The following is a 25,022-nucleotide window of genomic DNA, read 5'->3' on the forward strand; positions in this document are numbered from 1 at the left end:
GACCTCTGACATGACCCCAGGACTCTTCATAGTTCTTGGGTACAAATGCTTGGATTTTAATTAGCAAAGGTTAAGGTGGTGTCCCTCTCTGTCAGTGCATGAAGATGTCAGCGGTACTTGGATTGAGATCTTGGAAGCTTGCCTATGACCCAAGTCCTCCAAGGTTATCCTCGCATCAAAATCTAAGGCAGCACTGTCAAGCCAAAGGATGCCAGTGCTGGACAGGCCCCTCTTTTCCTTCCCCATCCTAGGCTCCCACACATGAACTTTTGTTTTTTGCCCTGGACTTAATGGAATTTCTGAGAACCGGGAAGCTGAACTCTGAGGAGCAATCAGTGTTAAGGTCCATTTTTTGAGAAGGAAAATGGAATTTGTAGTCCCTGAAGATTCTTATACCTCTGACTCAAAAGCAGATGAATTGGTATATGTGGACCAAATGTCTCCCAATCTCTGACTGTGACACAGAGGAAACCTTGTCCACTGCATTTCACCCAGAGGATGTCTCCTTTTGGGAAACTCTTCATAAAATGAAGGAGATCTTCAAATGGAGGCCAAGGAGTTTTCCAAGACATGGGTAGGTAAAACTAGCCTCTGGGTCTGCCTAAAGCCAAGCCGTTAGCCATTCCTTCAGTCACCTCCAGGCACAAAAGCCCTAGTAGATGCTTTTCCTAATGCATGCTTGAAATGAGATTCCCAACTCCATGCTCCTAGGAAGCTTTGACTATTTGTACAGGATCAACGACTCCCTCAAGTAGTACTAAAAAAAGGGGGGGGGTTCAGCTGTGCTGTCCATGGATTCCATCAGGGAATTACTGCAGCTGTGCTACCAGGAATACATTTTCCAAAGTCAGATAGCAAGATCCTACATAGATTTGGGAAGAAAGCATACACACCTGCTAGACCGGTGTGCTCAAATACCAGAAGTCTATCCTGAACCAGCTAAAGGAAAAGGCTGAGGGGATAGAAGTCAAGGACCGAAAGGAAATGTGTTTTATTTAATCAGCCTCAGTGCCCAGGTTGCTAAGCACTCCTTTAAACATGGCAGTGATACTATGCATTCTTCATGTAGACAGCAGATACAAAGTTAGTGTTAGAGGTGCACCTGGCTGAAGATTCACCCATGCAAGACTTTGTAAAAGCAGAATTTCTAAATGCCCTTCTAGATAAGGTCCTTCTCTTTGACCCACCTGCAGAAAAGGTGTTTGAGAATGGAAGAAAAAAGGAAAGGCTATGCAGTCTGTACAACAGCTTTTTCATTCTTCATCTCCTAGATATAGCAAGCACTACCCCCCCAAAGAGCTTGCCAACCTGCCCAAGGTGACAAAGAAGAAGCAAACAAAGGGTAAAAAAGGTCAGTACAAGAGGAAATGACATGCACACCATAAATGAAAGCTGAAGAGGAACTCTAAGCCTCTGCCCAGACTGGGAGCAGTTGTGACTTATTCAAGCACATACCTTCCCTGACATGGATACAGGCTACATTATCTAAGCAAACTAAAATTCTCTGATATTTCCTTCAGTTCCCAGGGGTCAAGTAGCCCTGGTTTCACCTCTGCTACAATAAGTCTTGTCACAGGGCTATGGCTGGATTACCAGGAATGGGCTTCTACTCCACACTATGTTTAGTTCCAAGAAAAGAAGAAGAATTGATGCCCATTTTGGATCTGTCAAGACTGAACAGATTCCTAAAAGAGTCCAAAATTAAAAATGTTAGCATTGCAGCTTAGGTGTGTAGCAGAGAGGGATGGAACTTGAGTCAGGTAACCATGATTCATTTGATAGTGACCATGGCACTGGAGGAGTCAGGCAAGGAGGGAAGTAGTGAAGGTGCATGGTCTACTCATGTTTCGGGGGGGGGGGGTGCTGGCTGTCAAGGTCACATTGGTCAGTGCAGTTTCTCCAGTGGAGACTGAGAGAAAACCACCACTTGTACTTTTGGGAAGACGAACAAGGCTACATGGAGGGAAATGCCCCTTGCAGAAATGAAGAGATGTCTTTTTCAGACAGCACATTGCGCCCACCCAGGCTCTTTGCTGAGGGTGAGCTGTGGCTACTGCTGCAGTAAAAGAAAAAAATCCTTAACAATCCCTGCTGGCTGCCTAAATGAGGCCCATCCTGAACAACCTTTGCACCAGTGATGTGAAACGAATGCACCAGTTGGCCAGGAGGGGGTGGTGATTGACAGACAACTTGGGCAAAAAGAGCAGATACAAATGTTGACTTTGCATGGCCTTTTTCCTCTATTCCTCCCACAGGCTTACACGGTCACTGTACACCTAAAGGTTGCCTACCTTTGCATGCCCATAGCTAGGGTGATCAGATGCCTGTTTGGATTTGAAGCAAGAGATTTCCATTATGAGTTTGTCTTCTGCACCTTTATGGTATTTAGAAAGTGGCATTCACATCCACCCATACTGAATGACTGCCTCACTCAGGCAGCACCTTTAGAGAAGGCTGTGTGGTTTGCACTGGTTTCTTTCCAGTCCCTGTCTCTTTGTCCAAACTGAAAAATATCCAACCTAGTTCTCAAATGATAAGAGTCCTGTTTCTGGAGATCAGCTGTACACAAAACAACAAAGTTTTCTGTCAAAATGCTTCCAGACAGTAGCAGCAGAATCGTACTACTGCAAGCAAGTTCCTGAGGGTGCTGAGATGAATGGCTTCTGACATTTGTAATGGTACTCCTAGTAAAACTCCACATGAGGAACCTACAGTAGTACTTAAAGAATTAGATGGTTCCAGTGTGCCTAGTCTCTGAAGTGGCCAACCCCACATCCACCCTGCATCAAGAAAGGGTTTGTAAATGGAGCCATCTATACTGAACTAGAAGATGTAGCAAACCTACTGGCCAACACATTCAGCTCCAACTTTACCCCCTCTCCTCCTCAGCCTTCCTTTGGGAAATACCATCAAATATAACTTCCCCTGCTATCACCAGGGAACAGGTCCTTAATGCTAAGGCCAAGAACACTGAATCAGTGGGCCCAGATTATCCCAGAATGCATTTCTAAATAGTATGAAACATGACCTATCCGGCCCTCTGGAATTGCCGTTTTCACTGCAGCCTCCAAACGGGCTTTGTGCCTCATGCATGAACAACAGCAACAGTAATTGCTCTGCACAAAGGTAGATAATCTACAGACCCATAGGTCTCACTAGTCTCATATGCAGAGCCATTCAAAGAGTTATCATGGAAATGATCAGTAATGATATAGTAAACCTCCAGACACTAGACCCAACCCAGTTTGATTTCATCAAGGGCAAGTTGTGCCTTCTCAACCTGGTGTATTTCTTTGAGAAGGTCACCAAAGCAATGGATGAGGGCAAAATGGTTCGCACTGCCTGCTTTGACCTGGCCAAGCGGTTCCCTATTAGAAGACCAAAGACGCATTCTTTCAAATGCATCTTGGTCGAACTCAAAAGCCTGAAACGGCAAAATATCAAAGCGGCTATTAAGTGAATTCTTTCCCTGGGAAAGAATTTGCTTGGCCGCTTCGTTACTTTGCCGTTTTTGGTACTGTAGTGCGGTCTCGGAGTTGGTATATTTAATTAGGGGGTTGTGGGGGGGCAAAGCCCCCCACTTAATGTAATGATTAAAGTGTTTAAAATATATGTATTTTTTTTTATTGGAACAGCGATTTTTTTCCCTAGGAAAAAAAAATTGGTGTTCTGACAGTTCGAAATTGTAAGCTTTCGCTTACATAGGATCAATTAATCACCGTTTGCTTTTTTAAGCGTTTGGTGCTCTAATATATTTGACACAGTACCCCACTCAGGCATTCTTAAACTCAAGAGGTTAGGTACAAACCGTTATGTCACCCAGTGGATAGCCATCTGGCTCACAGACGTTACCCAGGAAGTTAAAATTGGGGAGTCCACCTCTGCAAAGAGTCCATTCACAAGTAGAGTTCCTCAGGGATCAGTCTTGGGACCATTCCTTTTTGGCATTTACTTTTTTTTTAAGTCAAGGCCAATGTCAAGTGGTCTCTGACTAAATTTGCAGATGATTGCAAATTAGTAGCTGTCATTGACTCCCACACCAACACAGATGTTCTCCAAGAAGGGTTGACAGACAAACAACTGGTGTCAGAGCCATGGACTAAACGAAGTGCCAAGAATTACATAATAGTATCCTTTGGGAAGTCATTCACAGATGTATAATAATATCCTTTGGGAAGTCATCCACCCCTTGTAACTATCATACTGACATCAAACCTCTTAGAGTTGACCCAGTAGTCAGGGACTTAGGGACACACACAGACAGTAATCTAGCCTTTGACCACCACGTGTCTACAGTAGTGAGGAAATCGTTCTGTGTAGCGCAATTTGTAAACAAAGGTATGGCATCTAGGTCCAAGGAAGTCATTGTTCCACTGTATTCGGCATTCATCAGACATATCGAGTACATTGCCCCTTTTGGTAACCAGGAATATCCAACAACTGGAATGTTCACAGAGGTTCCTCAATAAAAGAATACATGGCATAAGTAACATGTCCTATGCAGACTGCCTCAAGGCCCTATCCCTGTATTCTGTCTCCTACAGGCTGTTGAGGGGAGATCTATGCCTGGCATACAGGGCATTGTCAGACCCTATTTTGATGGACCTGCTGCATATTTGTCTCTGGAACAGGCTCCCCATCCATGTGAAGCAGTGTTCCTCCCTAGCCCAATTCGAGTGTAACTTGGACAGTTGGATGGAGAGCAGGAAATTAATTCCTGGTTTGGCACCTGTGTCTCTAATGGACACAAGTAGCCTGTAAATGGTTCAACACCCAGTCCCTATGTGTGTAAATGTTTCACCTTCCAAGCCCCTGCTTACACTTATCAAGGGTAGCAGAATATTTCAGAGATTTGGGATAAATGTGCCTAGGCTTAAAAAGACCCTTGTGGCAGGTAGCCTAGTAAACACCTATGAATCTGTTAATCAGATGCACTTCAAACTGAGGATGTCCTTCAAGATACTTAGACACCCAGACACTCACTGGAGATGGCTCAGATGTTTTAGGGTGAAGCCTGGATGGCACAATGTGTGTGTGTGTGTGGGGGGGGGGGATAGAGATCCACGGGTCCTGACACAACATCCTCTGGAAAAGACGCATCATTGTAAAGGAAGTGATTGCAGTCATTCTAGCCTAGAACACATTCAGATATATGTGGGAGCAGGGATCTTGCACATTTGGCAGACAACATCACAGTGAAAACAGGAAGAGGCCCACTCCTCCCTGTTGGGCAGGTTAGCAGTGCAAGCATGGGATCTGTTGAGGAATTTGGACTGACCCTCAGGGCTTCTTACAATCTCATATGAGGAGAATGCTTTATCAAACGATCTAAGCAGGACAGAAGTTGACTTACATGATTGTATGTTACACCAGGATATATTTCTGGATTTGATCCACAGGTGGGGTATGCCAGATTTAGATCTTTCTCCTTCGCTGGAAAGCTGCTGAGAAATCTCTGCACCAGAATACCAACAGTAGGAACCTGGATAATAGATTCCTTTTCTTTTATGCTGGTTATGTCAGTTTTTTCCTTGCTTTCCCTCCAGTATCCTTTAATCCCCAGATTGACACAGAAGATAGAACAGGCTACAAATGATACTCGTGGCCCCTTTTGACCAAGGCATCATTTGTTCTCCCTTCTGCTGAATCTAACAAGTACAAAGTCTGTAGTGTTGCCTCAACATGTGGATCTCATGTTACAAAACAGGTAGCTCGTACACCATCTGAGGACTATCAGGCTGACACTATGAATAGGCCTAATAGTCATTCCCTTTATGCATTTGGGATTCCTAGGAGAGAATTTACTTCAGCAGTGGACCCCCATGCTTCTGCTCCAACCACAATATTTAATCTGTAAAATTGTCCTGTTGGTTGCAGTTACCTTTGCTAAAAGAATTTCTGAATTGCTGGCCCTCTTGTGCAAAGAACATTTTCTCAACTTCCTCAAGGATAGTGTCACTGTGTGCACTAACCCTACTTTCATGCCTGAGGTGGTGACAGAACTATCTGTAAATCAGAATATTCACCTTCCTGTGTGTGTTTTTTTTAATTAGTAACCACAAAACAAGGGGGGAATGTTTTGCCCTATCTAAATTTCAAGGGCAATGAAGATTTTACTTGGATGGGATAAAAGAAATAAGAAACTCTGAACAGCTTTTTATTCCATTAGCAAAGGGGAACGAACGAGGACCATGTTAACATGTAGACCATATCCAAAACCACTAGCACATTTACTTGCTTCACTTGCACCTTACATGACAGGTGTGTGCCAGGCCATATTAGGACCCTTTCCAGTAGAGCAACTACTGCATATCGTGGTGGTCAGTCCTGGAAGCAGCTGCCCAGGCATTTGTCCACACCTTCTTCAAGAACTGTAACCAGTACATTGCATTTCCATCTGGGGCAAGATCTAGCACAACCTACCCCTCAAAACGGCCAGCCACCTACTATAAACTTTGAGACCCTTCCCAAGAGGTATTACTACTGCACTGGAACCATTCAATAAATGTAGAAAAGCTGTGTTAGGAGCTTACCATCATTGTAGATGTTTGAATATGCTCACTGTTGCAATGCTATTTCCTTCCACTTCCGGTCTTCTTTTCTGCCCTCTTTCTGAGGGCAACTTTAGGTTGGGGTGTTTACCCTAGTCTCCCTTCCTCTTGCCTTTCCCTGTCTGTTGACTTTTCTCTCCTTAGTGACATAGACATGAGAGAGGCAACTTGGGGGGGCATTCTGGTTAGCCTTCCTCTCTGGAAACTGTTTCTGCCATGACAGTCATCAGTGCCTTGGCTTCAGACAACAGAAAACTACATTGCCAGGGCAAGAAAGAACCAAAGATGGTGTAGATGTTCATCGTGTTTCACTGTTGCAGTCATTACTCTTGGGTTATCCTGCTAGCAGGCTACTCGCAGTCAGCCTGAATTCCAAAGTCTTGGTCCGGCGTCAGTTGCTGTCGCCTCTTCCCTGACTTCAGTGTGCCAGGGGTATAAAAGATGCAGCCGACGCCATTTTCTTCAGTCTTTCTTTCTGCATAGTGCCTGAAGCAAAAGCTGTTTGCAAGTGCCAGTCGGCCGACTACTGAGAGTTTCAAAATCGAATTTCAGATCCGAAGTCTTCATTAAAGCTAAGTACCCCATTGGGGAAACTTTTTTCTTGCTCCAGACCGATGTCAGAAAAAGTTAACAATTGCATTTCTTGTGGGAAGCAAATACCTCATAAGGATTTTCATTCTTACTGTATTCTTTGCCTAGGCCCTGATCAGGATGTTGCTAGTTGTCAGTTTTGTGCTAGATTTAACCAACGCACTATTAAGCGTCGGTATGATTTTGCATTTCATTGCTTTGGCCGAAGGTTTAATTGTATAATGCTGTTGGAACAGCTGACGACCGGAGTTTATAAAAAGCTCAAGGAAAAGGACAGGCATCAGAGGATCAAAACCGACGACGAGGCCCCCGCTAGGCCAGTCGCCGGTTCTTAGTGAGGTGCTTTCGCAGCCCCTGACGCCCGCTACCTCAGAGCCACAGGCCTCTACCAACTCCCATGTGGAGCCGACTAGGCCTCTGGATACTCAAGGTATTAGACCCTCAGAAACTATTCCCTCATATGGGTCAGGAGCCGCTGAGCAGGCATCGGCTTCTGAGGGTGTTTTCAGACCTACACAATTATATGTCAAGCCTACCTCAGCTTCAAAGACTAAAACAGCTCTAAAGACAAAGAAACAAGTGCAGCATTCTCCTGGACAGATGTCCATGCCTAAGAAACAGATGCTTAAAATGGCCGAAGACCTAATTACTTTGATCAGGGGTTCCCATCCCCTTCCTGATAAGAGGCCTAGGCAAGAGACAGAATATGACTCTTCTGATCAGGTTTCTATTTCCTCAGACTCCTCTTCCGAACAGGGATACTCTTTTCCTCCCTATGAGGATTCTGATGCTGAAGAATCTATTCCTTCAGCCTCTCCTCCTGAGGATTATTCTTTTGGGGAAACCCTGCATACCATGAGGGAGCATTTTCACTGGGAGAGCCAAGATTATTCAGAATCTAAGAAAAGGCTCAGATTTTCTTTTACTACCTCAGCGCAGACCTGTTGGTATTCCACCTGTTCTAGACATAGTAGATGATGTATTTTCAGAGTCCGGCCTGTCTCCTGACTCTCTACCCCCTGCACCTGCTAAGCCAGACAGATACTACAGGGTTCCAGACTCTCATAAATTTCTATATAAAAACCCTGCTGCTGACCGAGAAACTATATCTCAGAGTTCCAGAGGGGTCAAGGCTTCCACTACAAAAAACCCTGTCCCCTCTGATAGGGATTCTAGGGCACTGGACAGATGGGGGAAAAAAGTTTACACTTCTGCTACTTTGGCTGTAAGGGCTTTAAAAAGTCAGTTTCATATGCTTAAATATCAGCAATACTTAATGTCACTGCTTAAACAGAAAATGTTGACAAATTCTGAATGTTCTGATAACAAGGAAATGCAGGATATATTGCATGCAGCTGAACAAGTGGGAAAGCATACTTTGCAATGTGGTTTTGATTCACTGGAGGCCTCTTGCAGGGCCACTGTTACGGGTTCTGTCATTAGAAGGCATGCTTGGTTAAAGGAACAGAATCTGCCTGATCATGTAAAAGCAAAATTATTGGATGCTTCATTACAGCATGATACTTTGTTTGGTGTTAAGGCAGAAGAGGTGTTGAAGAAAATGGAGGATAAAGCGAAATCCATGCAGACAATTAAGGATTTCCTACAGGTACAGCCACCCAGATTTAGCAGGAACTGGCCTACAAAGAATTGGTCCTTTCCAGTGTCAGACAGGCCACAAAGAGGCAGATACAGACACCCCAGAGGCAGATCCCAGCCCCAAGGCTCATACAGGCCTAAACAATGGGGTGCTTCTACCTCCAAAAGCGGAGAGGAAAAGTCACAACCATACAGGAAACAGTCCCAATGACTTTCCTCTGCCAGAACCAAGCACTTATCTTTTGGCAGTCCCCTTAGGGGAAAACTAGCACTTTTTTCACCAAATTGGCACATGATTACCCCAGGACAAATGGGTCTTGAACATAGTGTCTCAGGGCTACAGGTTCCACTTTCACACCCTGCCAAGGGCAAAAGGTATGCCAGACCTGCCACACAATCAATGGGCAGAAGCACAAAAGCAAGTTTCATCTCTCATGGACATGAGGGCCATTCAGCAAGTACCACAACAAAAGCAGGGGCAAGGATTTTACTCAAGACTTAAAGGACAAAGCCTGGAGACCAGTACTGGACCTGTCTATTCTAAACACTTTTCTGGACGTTCCAAAATTCAAAATGTTGACTCTGCAGCAGCTACTGCCCATGCTGGGCAAGAAGGTTTGGCTTGTTACTTTGGATCTAAAAGAGTCATACCTGCATGTCCCAATCAGACAATCTTGCAGAAGATACCTCAGATTCATAGCTGGCTCAATGCACTACCAATTCTCTGCACTGCCCTTTGGCTCATCTACTGCGCCCAGGGTCTTCACCAAATGCCTGGCACCAGTAATTGCATTTTGCAGACAAAGAGGAATTCAAATATATCCTTACTTGGACGACTGCCATGTTCAAGCAGAGAACAAAGACATTCTACTACAGCATCTGGCGTTTGTAAAAAGATTACTAATTTGCCTAGGGTACACAGTAAATGAAAAGAAATCAAAACTAGTACCCGCTCAAGAGATAATATTCCTGGGTGCAAGCTTAAATACAACTGCCCAGATGGCTTATCTCACGCCAGCCAGACAGACAACTGACTTCTTACTTCAAAATGTTGGCCACAAAGACCCAGTTATCTGCAAGAAACATTCTGCAGGCTTTGGGCTTCATGGCATCCTGCATTCTGCTAATTCCATATGACAGACTGCATATGAGGAAACTACAATGGTATCTAAAAAGTGTTTGGACTCAACATTGCCACAGCCTGGAAACATTAATTACCCTCATTCTCTGCTTGCAACAGGAGTTTCGATGGTGGGCACAGGCCTGTCACCACAACAAGGGACAGCCATTCACTTTACCCACAGCCAGGCAGACAATAACAACGGATGCATCAAATTATGCCTGGGGGGCCCCACATGGCAGGAAAATGTATTCAGGGCACATGGCCCGCAAGCCAGATGCATCTTCATATCAATCAAAAAGAGATGCTAGCTGTTCAGAATGCCCTGACAGCTTTCAAGGATCTACTTCATCCAGGATGCCCCATCCTTCAGCTGGAAAAACAAGCATGGAAGGGGGATGCTTCATTCAGCCACAACTTCACAAATTAAGCCTTTCCTTCCTCCACTCCTCCTCTCCTACTCCCCTAAGGTCAGACAAAAGCCGAAAATAAATTGACAGTATCTCCCAGGGCTGGCCGCGCCCCTCCCCCCAATCCTAAAGGCACGTCTCTCTGCAATCCCCTAAGAACTCAAACCCTTCAACAAAAAAACAAAACCCCCAAACAGTGCACATTAGTACCAACACCTAAATCAGATCCTTGGAAATAGCCATTATCATAATGCATCCATTCAGAACACTCCATGGATAAAGCTGTATGAGAGGCCCAGTGCCAGGAAAATGTAGTACGAAAAAATCAGAAAGAGATTCTGTGCTGAAAACCAGGAAGAACAAATTGACTTGCGTTGGTAATTTTGGAAATCATTTTTTAAATATTTGACACGATGCTGGACAAAGGCTATCCTACTTCTCATCAATTAAATTCATGCCTCTGCCCTTTTTTCATTCATGCTATATTTCAACCCTATTTCAATATGGAAAGCGTAAATCACAGTATCTCAGAAAGGCTACAAAAACCAAACCCCCAAAAACACTCACCCCCCTGGGACCTAAATTATGTCTTGGCTGTGGAACCTTTTATCATTTTCCATCCAGGCAGGGTTTCTTTGAGGATGAACCCTACATTTATGCTTAAGGTGGTGTCCAGTGTGGCCCCTAACCAAAACATTCACTTGCCTACCTTTTATCCAAACCTACAGAACAAGGGTGAGAGACTTCTGCATTCTTTGGACATACACAGACAGCTACGCTTCTACTTGGACAGAGCTAAAGCTTTCAGAAAGACTGAGCAACTTTTAGTGGCATATGCTGCAGGATCACAAGGAAAGGCTATCTCAAAACAGACTCTTTCAAAATGGATAGGCCATTGCATTCGTTTCTGCTACTCATAGCATGGCAAATCAGTGCCTAAGGGCATTAGGCCACATTCTACCAGAGCAGCAGCTACTTCAGAAGCCTTTCTCAGAGGAGTACCAACCAAAGACATCTTAGAGGCTGCAGCTTGGAGTTCAGTGCACACTTTTACAAAGCACTACCACTTACCTCTCTACTCTAAATACAAAGCAGGCTTTGCCACTGCAGTTCTGCAGGGCCTCATAGCCTCTCCTAATCCTATTTAGCCCAGCCACCCATCCTCAGCTTTGGGATTCTACCCAAGAGTAATGACTGCAACAGTGAAACACGATGAACATAGTACAGTTGTGTACCTACCATTAGAATGTATTCACTGTTGCAGTCCAGGTTACCCTCCCACCATTCCCCTTTCATTTGCTGGGTCTTATCTGTACTTCTCTATTCTATACAAGCTATGTGGTGTATTTGCTTGTAGATGAAGGAAATGTTTACCTTAGTGCATGCATGTTTTTTGGCATAATCTATTTAGACTACCCTTTTGGGGGCACCTGACACCTGGGGCAAGAAAAACTGAAGAAAATGACGTTGGCTGCATCTTTTATACCCCTGGCGCACTGACGTCAGGGAAGAGGCGACAGCAACCGACGCCGGACCAAGACTTTGGAATTCAGGCCGACTGCGGGTAGCCTGCCAGCAGGATAACTCAAGAGTAATGACTGCAACAGCGAATACACTCGAACATCTACATTTATGGTAGGTACACAACTGTACTTTGGACATCCTTCTGCCAAACTGATGTCCTGGCATCCTGGTGGGAATGGCATCTGTCCAACCGGGATGGGAAAGGGTACTAAGCTTTCAAAGTCAGGATGTCCATTATACTTTCTGTGGCAGAAGTCCATTGAGCTGTTAATGCAATCATTAACATACTGTAACATCTACAGTTATAAGTTTTTAACACAAATGCAGTGTATCACAAAAATTCCTCTTCGTCATTGAGGGGTTAAAAGAGGTAGTTATGATTTTTATGTTTGCTTTATTCTAATAGTTTTTGAAGCATTTGCTCGTTAGTATGAAAGACACCCCCTTTTTAGCAGAGTGCCTAACTTTTGATACACTCCTTATGAGTGGTATGCTGCAGTCAAACAGCATGTCTAAAGGTTGGTATTCACAATACTTTTGATCTGTGGGAACAAGGGCACTGAAGAATACGGAAGTGGGAAGAGCAGTTTTGGCTAGACAACATTGTAAATGGACCAAAACCAACTTAGAAAAGCAATTCACTGGGTCCACACCATAAGCTCTATATCTCCACAAGAATAACGGGGCCAAAGTTCTTACGAACACACACTATTCCAAACACAAAGAAAGTTAAGTGCTTTCGTCTCCCTCACCAAAACAGAGACTTCTTCAGAACTAAGTTATTCTTCCTATAAGCACATCTTATGTAATAGGTGTCATTTACATTCTAGTTAATTAGACAATTTACAAATTAAAAATTCTGTAGTTAGTGATCCACAACACTCCATAAACTGACATCTTAAAACATTTATGTTAAAAGCATAAAATGTTGAATTTTGAGAAAAATACTATATTACATCCAGAGCTCTATCTAACACTGGAGCCAAAGGAATGTTCTCATTAATACCTGGTGGTGTGTTAGAGTTTAATTTTATTATCCAAAAAAGTTCTTGTAACTCCAACCAGAGCTTCCACCACCTGTCTCGGGCATTTAATGGAACTTGTTCTAAGATCCCAAATTTAAATCTAGTGAAGTCCTGACACTGTAAGCAATGTTTGTACAGTTAATTATTCACATTACACCTTGATATTGTGTACAGATGTTCGTAGATCCTTGTTCTAAGGTTTCTTTCTGTCTTACCTATGTAATAACTGCCACAAGTTTGGCAGATTGAAAATGTACACTATGCCCTTGGTGTTGCAATTTCCCTTGTGCAGATTAACCCTGTATCCATTTTCGTTTAATAATCTGTTGTAAGATTCAAGTATGTAGGGGCATTGCCTGCATGTCCAGCACTTGGTAGTACCTTTATCAGATAAAGAAATGATTTTGGCAGAGTACTCAAATATTGATTTTAAATTCCTCCCCATCTTGTAAACAAAGTTTGGCTCGTTCCCTAGAATTTTTAGGACATCAGAATGGCCTTAAAATTGTCCAGTTTCTAGATATAATTTCTCTCATCTTCTTTTCCCCTACACCAAATGGTATTACTATAAAGTCACTGTGTTGAGAATTGTTCTTTGCCTTGTTTATAGTACCACCAAGGTTAGTTTCACCTAATAGCAGCTTGAATTTAGTTCACCACCACCAAGGGTATAGTGTACATTTCAATCTGTTATTCCTGTGGAGGTACAGAGCTTATTGTGTGGACCCAGTGAATTGCTTTTCTAAGTTGGTTTTGGTCAAATATACTGGCAATTTCATCTGTGTGGTTTTGTTTTAACATTGTAAATGTGTCCTTTTAGAAAGAGGCAAGACTACCACTTTGTGTAATTTATATATTTGTTGTCATTTATTAAGGCTTCTGCCAATCAGAGAGCTGGGAGAGCTGGTCGAGTTGCTGCTGGAAAATGCTTTCGCCTCTACACTGCATGGGCTTACAAGAATGAGATGGAAGAAACAACAGTCCCAGAAATCCAGCGAACAAACCTAGGGAATGTGGTTCTGCTACTGAAGAGCTTAGGTAAGGGACGAAGGAATGCATATCTGAATCAGGTACTTTGAAGATGGTGGTGATCTTCATGGCAGTGTCAACCAGAAGGTTCGTTATTTCATCATCTCAATGTCAGTGTTCCCTGTTCAGTGAAGATTTCTTTGTGTCATTCCCTTGTGGCTTTAGCCCCTGCTTCTGGTTTGTACAAGTGTTGTTAATGTAAGAACAGTCACAGGGAGGGATAGACAACATTTTCTTCAGTCTCGTGGTACTTTTTTTTTTAGTAAAATCTTTATTAAATCATATCTAAAATGGTGACAAAGTTACACATATAGTAATATGAAAGAAAACAAACCATGGTAACATTTTTTCATGCTCAATACATGTGTTTCCTTGTTAATCATTAGCATTCACTCCAGTATTACATAAATTGTTCGGCTGCTTAAGTATTTTCTTCTTGAACATTTTTCCCATGGATTACATGTACTTTTATGAAATTTGGATGCCATCTCCAGTTTTTACATTTTAACTCCTTTACAATATTCAGTACTTCAGTTACTGTTGGGTTAGATTTTTATTTCTATTTTCTTATTGCTTTTTTTTTTTGGCAGCCAGTTGCATTAAACATAGAAGGCATTACTATGTATGAGAAATTCATAGCCTGTTCGTAGAGAATAATTTCCAAAGTTACAACAATTTGCTCCCTCAGCATTTTTGACAAACCATTCTGCGGGGAATTTCTAAAAATCTGCCAACTCATTATATTCCCATAATACGTTTCCAGTTACCTCTTTTCCTATCACATTTCCAGCATTTGCTAGCTACTCCAGGAAAAAAATCTCTGAAGTCTGCTTGGGGAATAAACATAGCTGTGCAAATACTTCCAAATGAAAATCCTAAACCTTTTAGACTTTATTGCACACTTGGGAGCCATACAGATATCTTTCCATTGTTCCTTGGTAAATTGCCTTTTCATTCTCTTTTGACCAATAGTTTGTAACCACTTTGATTGTTATATTTATCATGCAGTATTTTATATGCCCTACTAATTATCCCTTTTTCAACAGCTGCTTCTGTTCTAGATTCTAGTAAAAACTACCATAGTTGGTCTCCTGTCCCTTACTGTTTGCCTATATATTATCAGTCCTTGGTATGGAAGGCAGTCTCTACCCTGCAGTCCAGGCTTCTATTTAGACTCAACCCACTCCGTTAACTTTCTCTCCCTGATTATTTGCTCCCAGTACCTTGTTTGCTAATATGCTTCAGTAAATACCAGCTCCCTCTTTCCTATTTTCTCTACATTTACTTGTAAAACCTCATTTTTCCATTCCCTTTTTGGCTTACTACTTAAAATATTTCTGATAATTTACCAATGTAGTATTCTGTATGGCTGTTGTTCTCCTTAAGGACCTGCATCTGAAATCCTACACTCTCTGTCTCCTGCTCCCCCCATTTTGTCTTCATCCCCTTTCACTTTGATTTAGGACCTTCTGCTTGTGTTAGGTGTAGGAGCCTTAATTGTGTAGTTCTAAATTATCCATTCAAATCGGGCAATCCTATACCACCTTGTTCTGTGGAGAGAATCAACTTATCCCACTTAAATCTTGCCCTCTTTTCCCCCTTTATTTTCATTAGTTTATATCCAGAAAAGACACAAGACTATCTCAAAATGCCCTGCAGCACTAAAGTGTCATACTCTGTATTTATTAAATACAAAATATCATCTGCAGATAAGGGTAACTTTGCTTGAGTGCAGTGCCAGTTGTATCCTTCAATTTGTGAGTCCATTATTTTTTTTGCTAGTGACTCTAAATATTAACCAAATAGCTAAGGGGGAAAAAAGGACACCTATGCCTGGTTCCTCTGTTAAAAACAGCATGTTGGAGAGGAATCCTTTTACCTTAATTCTTGTCTCCAACCCTTTATATATCCTCTTAACTAATCCTATTATTCTGTTAGGGAATGCACATGTTTCCATTGCCATACTAATGCAATCCCAGCTCACTTTATCAGATGCTTTGTCTGCATCAAGACCCACCAGCAGTAATAGCATCATCTTACATTCTGCTTCACTATGGAGTTGTCGTCATCATTCTGTTAATATTGTCAGAGGTTTGCCACCTGTCCAAAAAAACGCATTGCTCTGTATATTTTAATTTTGGCAACACACTTGCCATTCTTTTAGCTAGTATAGACATACTTTATAATCATGGTTTAAAATTGAAATTGATCTATATGAAGTGGGGTGTGAAGGCTCTTTGCCCTTCTTTGTTAATACTTCCCCACCATTTAAAATGCTGTTTAAAAAAACCTCCCAGATCTTTCCTTTCTCCCTTCCCAACTTCCAGAGTTTCACAGGAATACCATATTTTCATGGAAGCTTTCCTGTTGACTGATAGTACATCATCAAATCTTCTCATCTCTTCCTCTCAACTGCTAATTGTAGAATCTCATCTTCCTCTAACTTTGTTATATTTGTTTCCCATGATTTTTTTTCCTGGTTTCTACATTTCATCGCTTTACACAAAGATTAGTGAAATTTCTGAAATATCTGATGTTCTTTGTGATGTTCTTCGTGTTTCACTGTTGCAGTCATTACATTTGGGTTATCTGCCCGCAGGTAGCCCTCAGCCGGCCTGAATATCAAAGTCTTGGGTCCTCCGTCGGATGCTGTCTCTTCTTCCATGACGTTGGGTCGTCAGGGGTATAAAGCATGCAGGTGACGCCATTACATCAGTCTTTCTTGCTGTGCGGTGCCCGAAGCAGAAGCAGTTCGCAAGTGCCAGTCGGCCGACTCCTGAAACTTTCGTTTTCGAGTTTCAGAACCGAAGGGGATCCTTTTTCTTACTCTAAACAGATGTCAGTAAAAGTTAGCAATTGTATTACCTGTGGAAAGCAAATACCTCATAAAGATTTTCATTCGTACTGCATTCCTTGCTTAGGCCCAGACTACAATGTCCCTCTCTGTTTATTTTGTGCCTTATTCAATCATCGAACTATTCATCGTTGGTTCGTTTTTGCATCAAACTATTTCGGTACTCTTGTTTAATTATCCAGAAATGGCTTCGGTAAGCCATCCGACTACCGACATTCCTAAAAAACGTAAAGATAAAGACAGAGACGGACCTCATAGGTCCAAAGCTGCCGATGATGCTTCTGTTAAGCTAGTTGCCAGTTCGCCAGTACTCAGTGCGATGCTTTCGCAGCCCCTGATAACCGCTACTTCAGATTTGCAGGCCTCTACTGAGACCCATTCGGAGTCTGGCATACCGCGAGATGCATCTTCGACTATGGAACCTGCGGATGTCTCTACTTTGGATAAGTCTGGAGCCGCTGTGCAGGCAGCAGCTTCTGAGGGTATATTCAGGCCTACTGACTTGCATTTCAAACCGACACCATCTTCTTCTTCAAGGCCTCGACCCACGCCTATAAATCCGACGTCCAAACCGCATGGTCAGGCCCATATGTCTAAAAACAAATGATAAGAATGGCTGAAGACCTTATTACTTTAGTTAGGGGAAGCCAGCCTTCACCCCTAAGAGACCTAGAACTGATTTTCCTTCTGATTCTTCTGATCAGGATTCTAAAATTTCTGTTTCTTCTGATTACCAGGATTTGCCCTTATCTACCTATGAGGATTCTGATGCAGAGGACTCCATACCCTCTGCTTCCCTTTCCGAAGATTTTTCTTTTGGTGAAACCTTGCACACTCTTGGGGAGCATTTCCACTGGGAAAGCCAGGATTACTCTGACTCCAAAAAGAGGCTTAGGGAATTCTTACTCCTACCTCAACACAGTCCTTTAGCTATCCCTCCTGTCATGGACATTGTAGATGATGCCTTCTTGGAATCACGCCTGGCCCCAGACACTTTACCTCCGGCTCCCAGGAAACTTGACAGGTATTAGAGTACGTTACTCACAAGTTCCTCTTCAACAATCCTACTGCGGACCCAGAGACCATTTCACAGGGACCTAAAGGCATTAAGGCTACTACTGCCAAAAACCCTACCCCCTCTGATAGAGATTCCAGAGCCTTGGACAAATGGGGTAAGAAGGTATACACTTCTGCTACTTTGGCCATTAAGGCCTTAAACTGCCAGTTTCATATGTTAAAGTATCAGCAGGATATTATTGGACTACTTAAACTGAAAATGATGTTGATTCCTGACTGTGCTGAAAATAAAGAATTACAGGATTTAATGCATTCTGCTGAACAAGTTGGTAAACATACTTTGCAATGTGGTTTTGACTCTTTAGAAGCCTCTTGCAGGGCTGCTGTCACTGGGTCTGTTCTTAGAAGGCATGCTTGGCTTAAGGAGCAAAATTTGCCAGATCATGTTAAAGCTAAATTACTGGATGCTCCCTTAAACCAAGACCACCTGTTTGGCAACAAATCAGTAGTAGTACTTAAAAAGATGGAGGAAAAAGCTAAATCTATGCAAACTGTTAAAGATTTCCTGCAAGTACAGCCTCCCAGATTTAGTAGGCATTGGCCATCTAAGAATTGGCCCTTTCCTGTCTCTTCCAGGCCTTCTCAGTCCAAACCCAGGAACAGCAGACCACACCTAGGCTACAGTCTTAAGGTACTCACAGGCCTAAGCAGTGGGGGGCTCCTACTTCCAAAGCTGGAAGTAGTAGGACACCCCCCTATGGAAAATTGTCACAATGACTTAACCTTAAACCTTCTAAGCCCTGCACAACTGCCTTCTCCCTTAGGGGAATGATCGCCCTGCATGCAAAAAACTGGGAACTCATTACCCAGGACAAATTGGTTTTAAATATAGTTTCCCAAGGATACAGATTCCACTTCCACCCTTACCAACCCCAAACGGGTGGCCAGCCCTACCCCCAAATCAGTGGGCAGTGGCTCAGCAGCAGGTTCCCTCTCTTCTAAGTGTCAGGGCTATTCAACCTGTCCCAGCAGAAGAAAGGGGACAAGGTTTTTACTCAAGACTTTTCCTGGTACCCAGAAAAGACAGCTCTTGGCGTCCTATCCTGGACCTCTCTATTCTAAACACCTTTTTGGTAATCCCAAAATTCAAAATGCTAACTCTTCATCAGCTGCTTCCTATGCTAGGGAAAGATGCCTGGTTGGCAACCTTGGACTTAAAGGAAGCTTACCTGCAGATTCCAATAAGGGAATGTTGCAGGAAATACCTACGCTTCCGAGCACGCTACATGCACCATCAGTTCTCTGCATTTCCCTTTGGCTTATCTACTGCGCCCAGGGTATTCGCAAAGTGCCTAGCTCCAGTCATTGCATTTTGCAGGCAAAGAAATATTCAAATATAACCATACCTGGACGGTTGTCTAATTCAGGCAGAAAGCCATGACATGCTACTAAATCATCTGGCATTTGTAAAGAAACTGCTAACCTCACTGGGGTACACCATAAACGAAAAGAAATCTCATCTAGTACCCTGCCAACAAATTGTATTCCTGGGAGCAAGCTTGAACACAGCTTCCCAGATTGACTTACCTCACGCCAGAGAAACACGTTTATTTGACAACCTACTTCAAACTACTGACCACAAAGACCCACCTATCTGCAAGGAAAATCCTGCAAGCCCTGGGGTTCATGTCCTCTTGCATCCTACTAATTCCATAAGCAAGACTGCATATGTGGAAGCTACAATGGTATCTAAAAAGCCTATGGTGTCAACATTCTCAGGGCCCAAAATCAATTATTCCTATAATTCCTTGTATAAAGACAGAGTTCCTTTGGTGGGCAGAGGCCTGCTACCACAACAAGGGGCTCCCATTCACTCAACCCCCTGCCACCCAAACCCTAAAAACAGACGCATCAGACTATGCATGGGGGGCTCACTTGGCAGAACAGTGCATTAAGGGCAAATGTAATTCTCTGAAAGCCTTCAAGGGCCACATTCTTCCAGGACAGTTATTGGTAAAGACAGACAAACACCACTGTTATGTGGTACATAAACAAGCAAGGGGGGATCCCACTCTTACCCTCTCTGCAGACTAGCCATGGCTCTGTGGAACACAGCCTTGAGCTACCAAGTGCACCTACAAGCTCAGTTCCTGCCAGGCAAGCTAAATTCACTGACAGACGCGAGTGGAAACTGGAACCAAAGATATTCAACATTTTGAGAAACAAATGGGGGAACCCAGAGATAGATGTGTTTACCTCCCCTCAGAATACCAATTGGACAAATTCTGCACAAGGACTCCCCACAGACAAGCTTAGAAAGTGGATGCCCTGTCCTTCACCTGGGAGAGCCTCTCAGTTTATGCCTTTCCCCCTCTGCCTCCTCTCGAACGTTCTGCTAAAGATCAAACAGGACAAACCAAGGACAGTACTGATTGCACCAGACTGGCCATGACAGCACTGGTACCCCCTCTATGTCACTGCTGGAACCATGGCACCTGCCTCAGACCCCTTCCCTGCTGTCCCAGGAGGAGGGACAGATTCTGCACCCCTAGCTTCAAACCCTGAACCTTGCAGCCTGGCTAATTACCTGAGCTCTCCAATAGCATCCCTCAGTAAGCAGGTGCTAGATGTCATTCTGGAGGCAAGGAGGCCTAGTACTAGAAAATCCAATGCTGAAAAGTGGAAAAGATACTGTTCCTGGTGCCAGACTCAGGGGATGGTCACAACAGTGCCCAGTGTACCGCATATTCTTCAATACTTAACAGAGATGCTCCAGAAGGGCCTTTTCTTCTCATCAATTAAAATTCATGCCTCAGCCATTTCAGCACATTATAATACTGAGCCAGCCCTCTTCTCTCACCCCCTGTTGAAACAATTCCTCAGAGGTGCCAAAAATGTAAGACCACCCAGGAGAGCCCCTACTCCAGCCTGGGACCTTAACTTTGTATTGGAAAAGTTCACTCTACCTCCTTTTGAGCCAGCTGCAACTGCAGAGTTGAAATTCCTTTCTTGGAAAACCGCCTTTCTTCTAGCCATCACTTCAGCAAGAAGAGTGTCTGAATTACAGGCCCTCATGGCAATTGAGCCCTTCATCATCTTCCATGCATTCAGGGTGCCCCTCAGGACCAATCCTTCCTTTATGCCCAAGGTGTTATCCAGTGTGGCCCTTAATCAGTCCATTCATTTGCCAACCTTTTTTCCTAATCCACAAAACAAAGGAGAACGAATACTGCACTCTTTGGACGTGCACAGACAACTTAGATTAGATTTTATTTGGACAGGACTAAGCCTGTCAGAAAAACTGAACAGCTGCTAGTTGCCTTTGCTGCAGGGACAGAGGGGAAGGCAATTTCAAAGCAAACCATTTCTAAGTGGACAGGCCATTGCATTCATTTCTGCTATAAGCACCATGGAAAACCTACTCTACAGGGGAAAAGATCACATTCCACCAGGGCTGCATCTGCCTCTACAGCCTTTCTCAGATGTGTCCCTACCAGGGACATCCTAGAAGCTGCTACCTGGAGCTCTGTACATACCTTCATCAAGCGTTACCACTTGCCTATTTTTCCTAAATCCAGAGCTGGTTTTGCCACTGCAGTCTTGCATGGCTTATAAGCTGGTCCTAATGCTCTCTTAACTGCCTCCTCCCTTCCTTAGCTTTGAGAATCAACCCAAATGTAATGACTGCAACAGTGAAACACGAAGAACATAGTACAGTTGTGTACACTTACCATAAATATAAGTATTCACTGTTGCAGTCCTGGTAACCCTCCTTCCAGCCCCCTGATTTCTCTTGGCTATACTTTTCTTCTTGTTTAATGTATTTCAGCTTTCTGGTGTATTTGCTTTTTGTTGGAGGTGTAACCTAACATGTAATTGCTTCCCATTATGGGGGCACCTGACATCTGGGGCAAGAAAAAGTGATGTAATGGCGTCGGCTGCATGTTTTATACCCCTGATGACCTGGCGTCATGGAAGAAGAGACAGCATCCGACGCAGGGACCCAAGACTTTGATATTCATGCCAGCTGAGGGCTACCTGCAGGCAGATAACCCAAATGTAATGACTGCAACAGTGAATTCACTCGAACATCTACATTTATGGTAAGTGTACACAGCTGTACTTAATACATATTTAGGATTTTTGGTTATTTTTCTTGTCATAAGCTCCCTGAGTTTGGCAACATCAGTTGCCTAAGTCATTGTTAACTCCATAGCATCAAAACTTTTGAAACAAACAGCAACTTTTCTAAACTGATGCATATTATCCAAATCCTCTCTTATTTTCCCTTTAGCACTCTGCAGTTGCTTCTCTACATTTTCTGTGAGATTCCCTTTTTATTTTGTAGTACTTCAGCCTATGCCAGTCCTCTAAATAATCCCTATTGCTTCTTTCCCATATTTCTAGCTCTTTTATTTCTACTGTATTTTTAAAGTCCATTTTTATTTTATCCCACCCATTAGCTATCCCTTCTGAATAAATTGATGTGCTCCCTAAGAACTCTGAAATCATCTCCACTATTTCTTAAATTCCTCTCTCTTTAAGAGCTAAGAAGGAAAGTGATAGTGTCTCACTTGCACTTAATTACCTTGTATCTTTATCTTAGTTTTTAATGGTGCGTTTTCTGAAATGGTTACTGGACTCTTGTCAGAGCTTTCAGTTAAATATATATGTTATTGTGAAATACAGTTTCCATCAAGTCTGTCCCGGTTATTCTACAATGGAGGGTATGTAAATTCCTTCTGAGTTCCTACTTCTGAATTCACATCATGTCTTCAGAAATCCACCCTTTCTTGTATATTTCCCTTCTAGGTCCCTCTGATACATCCTGTGTATTGCAAACCAATTTCAATCCTGCATAAAAATATTCCCTGCTGAAAGCTGATTACTTCACCCTAAATTCTCATAAGCTCCATAATAGTAGTTTTACAGTTCACCCTGCAGTTTAACGCAGTAAACAGAATTCTAGTCTTTCTCAGGCACTTCTTGCAAAGCCACATTTCACGTCTAATCCTGTATTTAATGGGATTGATACTTTACAGTCTCTCAGTTATTCTCTAATTTCACAGTATTGCTGACCTTCTTGCTGGTCATCTCCATCTCCTAACACCAGTCTCTGATTCAAATCCAAAGTACTCCTGAACCTTGTAGTCAGCTCCTGTGCTTTGTTTTTTCTATCACTCAAGCATTTTCTGTTGGAACAGTGGAAAAGGTTTCACTGGCAAAAATATCTCTGTGGGCTTTGTTGTCAGAAGAACAGGAAGCTTATTCTTCAAGACAAATTACAGCCCTCATGGACATGAGGGCCATTCAGCAAGTACCACAACAAGAGCAGGGGCAAAGATTTTACTCCAGACTTTTCCTAGTACCCAGAAAGGACAAAACCTGGAGAGCAATACTGGACCTGTCTATATTAAATACGTTTCTGGAAGTTCCAAAATTCAAGATGTTGGCTCTACAGCAGCTACTGCCCATGCTGGCCAAGAAGGCTTGGCTCATAACTTTGGACCTAAAAGAGGCAAAGCTGCATGTCCCAATCAGACAATCTTGCAGAAGATACCTCAGATTCATAGCTGGCTAAATGCATTACCAATTCTCTGCACTGCCCTTTGGCTTATCTACTGTGCCCAGGGTCTTCACAAAATGCCTGGCACCAGTAATTGCGTTTTGCAGACAGAGGAATTCAAGTATATCCCTACTTGGACGACTGGTTAATTCAAGCAGAGAACAGATGTTCTTCTAAAGCATCTGGCGTTTGTAAAAAGATTACTAATTGGCCTAGGGTACACAGTAAACAAAAAGAAATCAAAACTAGTGCCCTCTCAAGAGATAATATTCCTGGGTGCAAGCTTAAATACAACTGCCCAGATGGCTTATCTCATGCCAGACAGACAAAGGCAACTGACTACTTACTTCAAGAAATTGGTAACAAAAACCCACTTATCTGCAAGGAAAATCCTGCAGGCCTTGGGTTTCATGGCATCCTGCATTCTACTAATTCCATATGCCAGACTGCATATGAGGAAACTACAATGGTATCTAAAAAGTGTTTGGACTCCGCATTGCCACAGCCTGGAGACAGTAATTGCACTCATTCCCTGCCTGCAACAGGAGTTTCGATGGTGGGCAGAAGCCTGTCACCACAACAAAGGTCTGCCATTCAGTTTACCCACAGCCAGACAGACACTGACAACGGATGCATCAGATTATGTCTGGGGGGGGGGCATATGGCAGGAAAATGTATTTAGGGCACATGGCCTGCAAACCAGATGTATCTTCACATCAATCAAAAAGAGATGCTAGCTGTTCAAAATGCCCTGACAGCTTTCAAGGACCTGCTTCATCCAGGGCACATACTGATAGACAGACAACACCACGGTCATGTGGTACATAAACAATCAGGGAGGTACACATTCCTACCCCCTCTGCAGACAAGCAATGACCTTATGGGACACAGCATTGGCTTTTCAAGTTCACCTGCAAACACAATTCCTGCCAGGAAAAACAAATACTCGAACTAAGCAGAAAACTCATGGATCCCCACGAATGGAAACTGGATCCGCAAGTCTTCATCATGATAATAAGGAAATGGGGATGCCCAGACATAGATCTATTTGCCTCCCCTCACAACTGCCAATTGCAGAGATTTTGCACAAGGATTTATCACAAGCAAGCATGGAAAGTGGACGCCCTATCCTTCAGCTGGAAAAATCTAACAGTATATGCCTTTCCTCCACTCCCTCTCCTTCCAAGGGTACTCCTAAAGGTCAGACAAGAGAAGCAAAAATGATACTGATTGCACCAGACTGGCCACGCCAGCACTGGTACCCAATCCTAAAGAGCTTGTTGCAAGGTCCAGCATGGATATTACCTCAAACTTCTAACTTGCTGACCCAACAAAACAATCAGATCCTGCACAGCCAACTCAGGACCTTAAATCTGGCAGCATGGTGGATAATGTAGCCATTCAGACCACTCCTCTTTCAAAAGCTGTTATGGATGTTATCTTGGAGGCCAGGAGGCCCAGTACCAGAAAATCTTATGTAGAAAAATGGAAGAGATTGTATGCTTGGAACCAGGAACAAGGCATTGACACGTGTGTACCAAATATACCTCAGATTTTACAATACCTAACTGAGATACTGAACAAAGGCCTTTCTTTCTCATCAGTTAAGATTCATGCCTCTGCCATTTCAGCCCATTACAACATGGATCCACCTATCTTTTCTCATCCTTTAATAAGGCAGTACCTCAGAGGGGCCAAAAACATTAGGCCTCCAAGGAGAGCACCAATTCCTGCCT

General features: G+C 43.1%; 1 protein-coding gene across 2 annotated transcripts in view; it reads left to right on the forward strand.

Annotated features, from left to right (window-relative positions):
- DHX16 (DEAH-box helicase 16) overlaps window positions 1–25,022 on the forward strand; it is a 983,432-nt gene that overhangs the window by 584,602 nt on the left and 373,808 nt on the right. For both annotated transcript variants that reach the window (XM_044084487.1, XM_044084486.1), the window contains exon 15: window positions 13,696–13,858. In XM_044084487.1, the coding sequence (XP_043940422.1) occupies window positions 13,696–13,858 (163 nt within the window). The remainder of the gene's footprint in view (window positions 1–13,695; window positions 13,859–25,022) is intronic.

This window comes from Protopterus annectens, chromosome 9.part0 (genome assembly GCF_019279795.1).
Source record: "Protopterus annectens isolate FY-2018-M chromosome 9.part0, PAN1.0, whole genome shotgun sequence".
Classification (NCBI taxonomy): Eukaryota; Metazoa; Chordata; order Ceratodontiformes; family Protopteridae; genus Protopterus; species Protopterus annectens.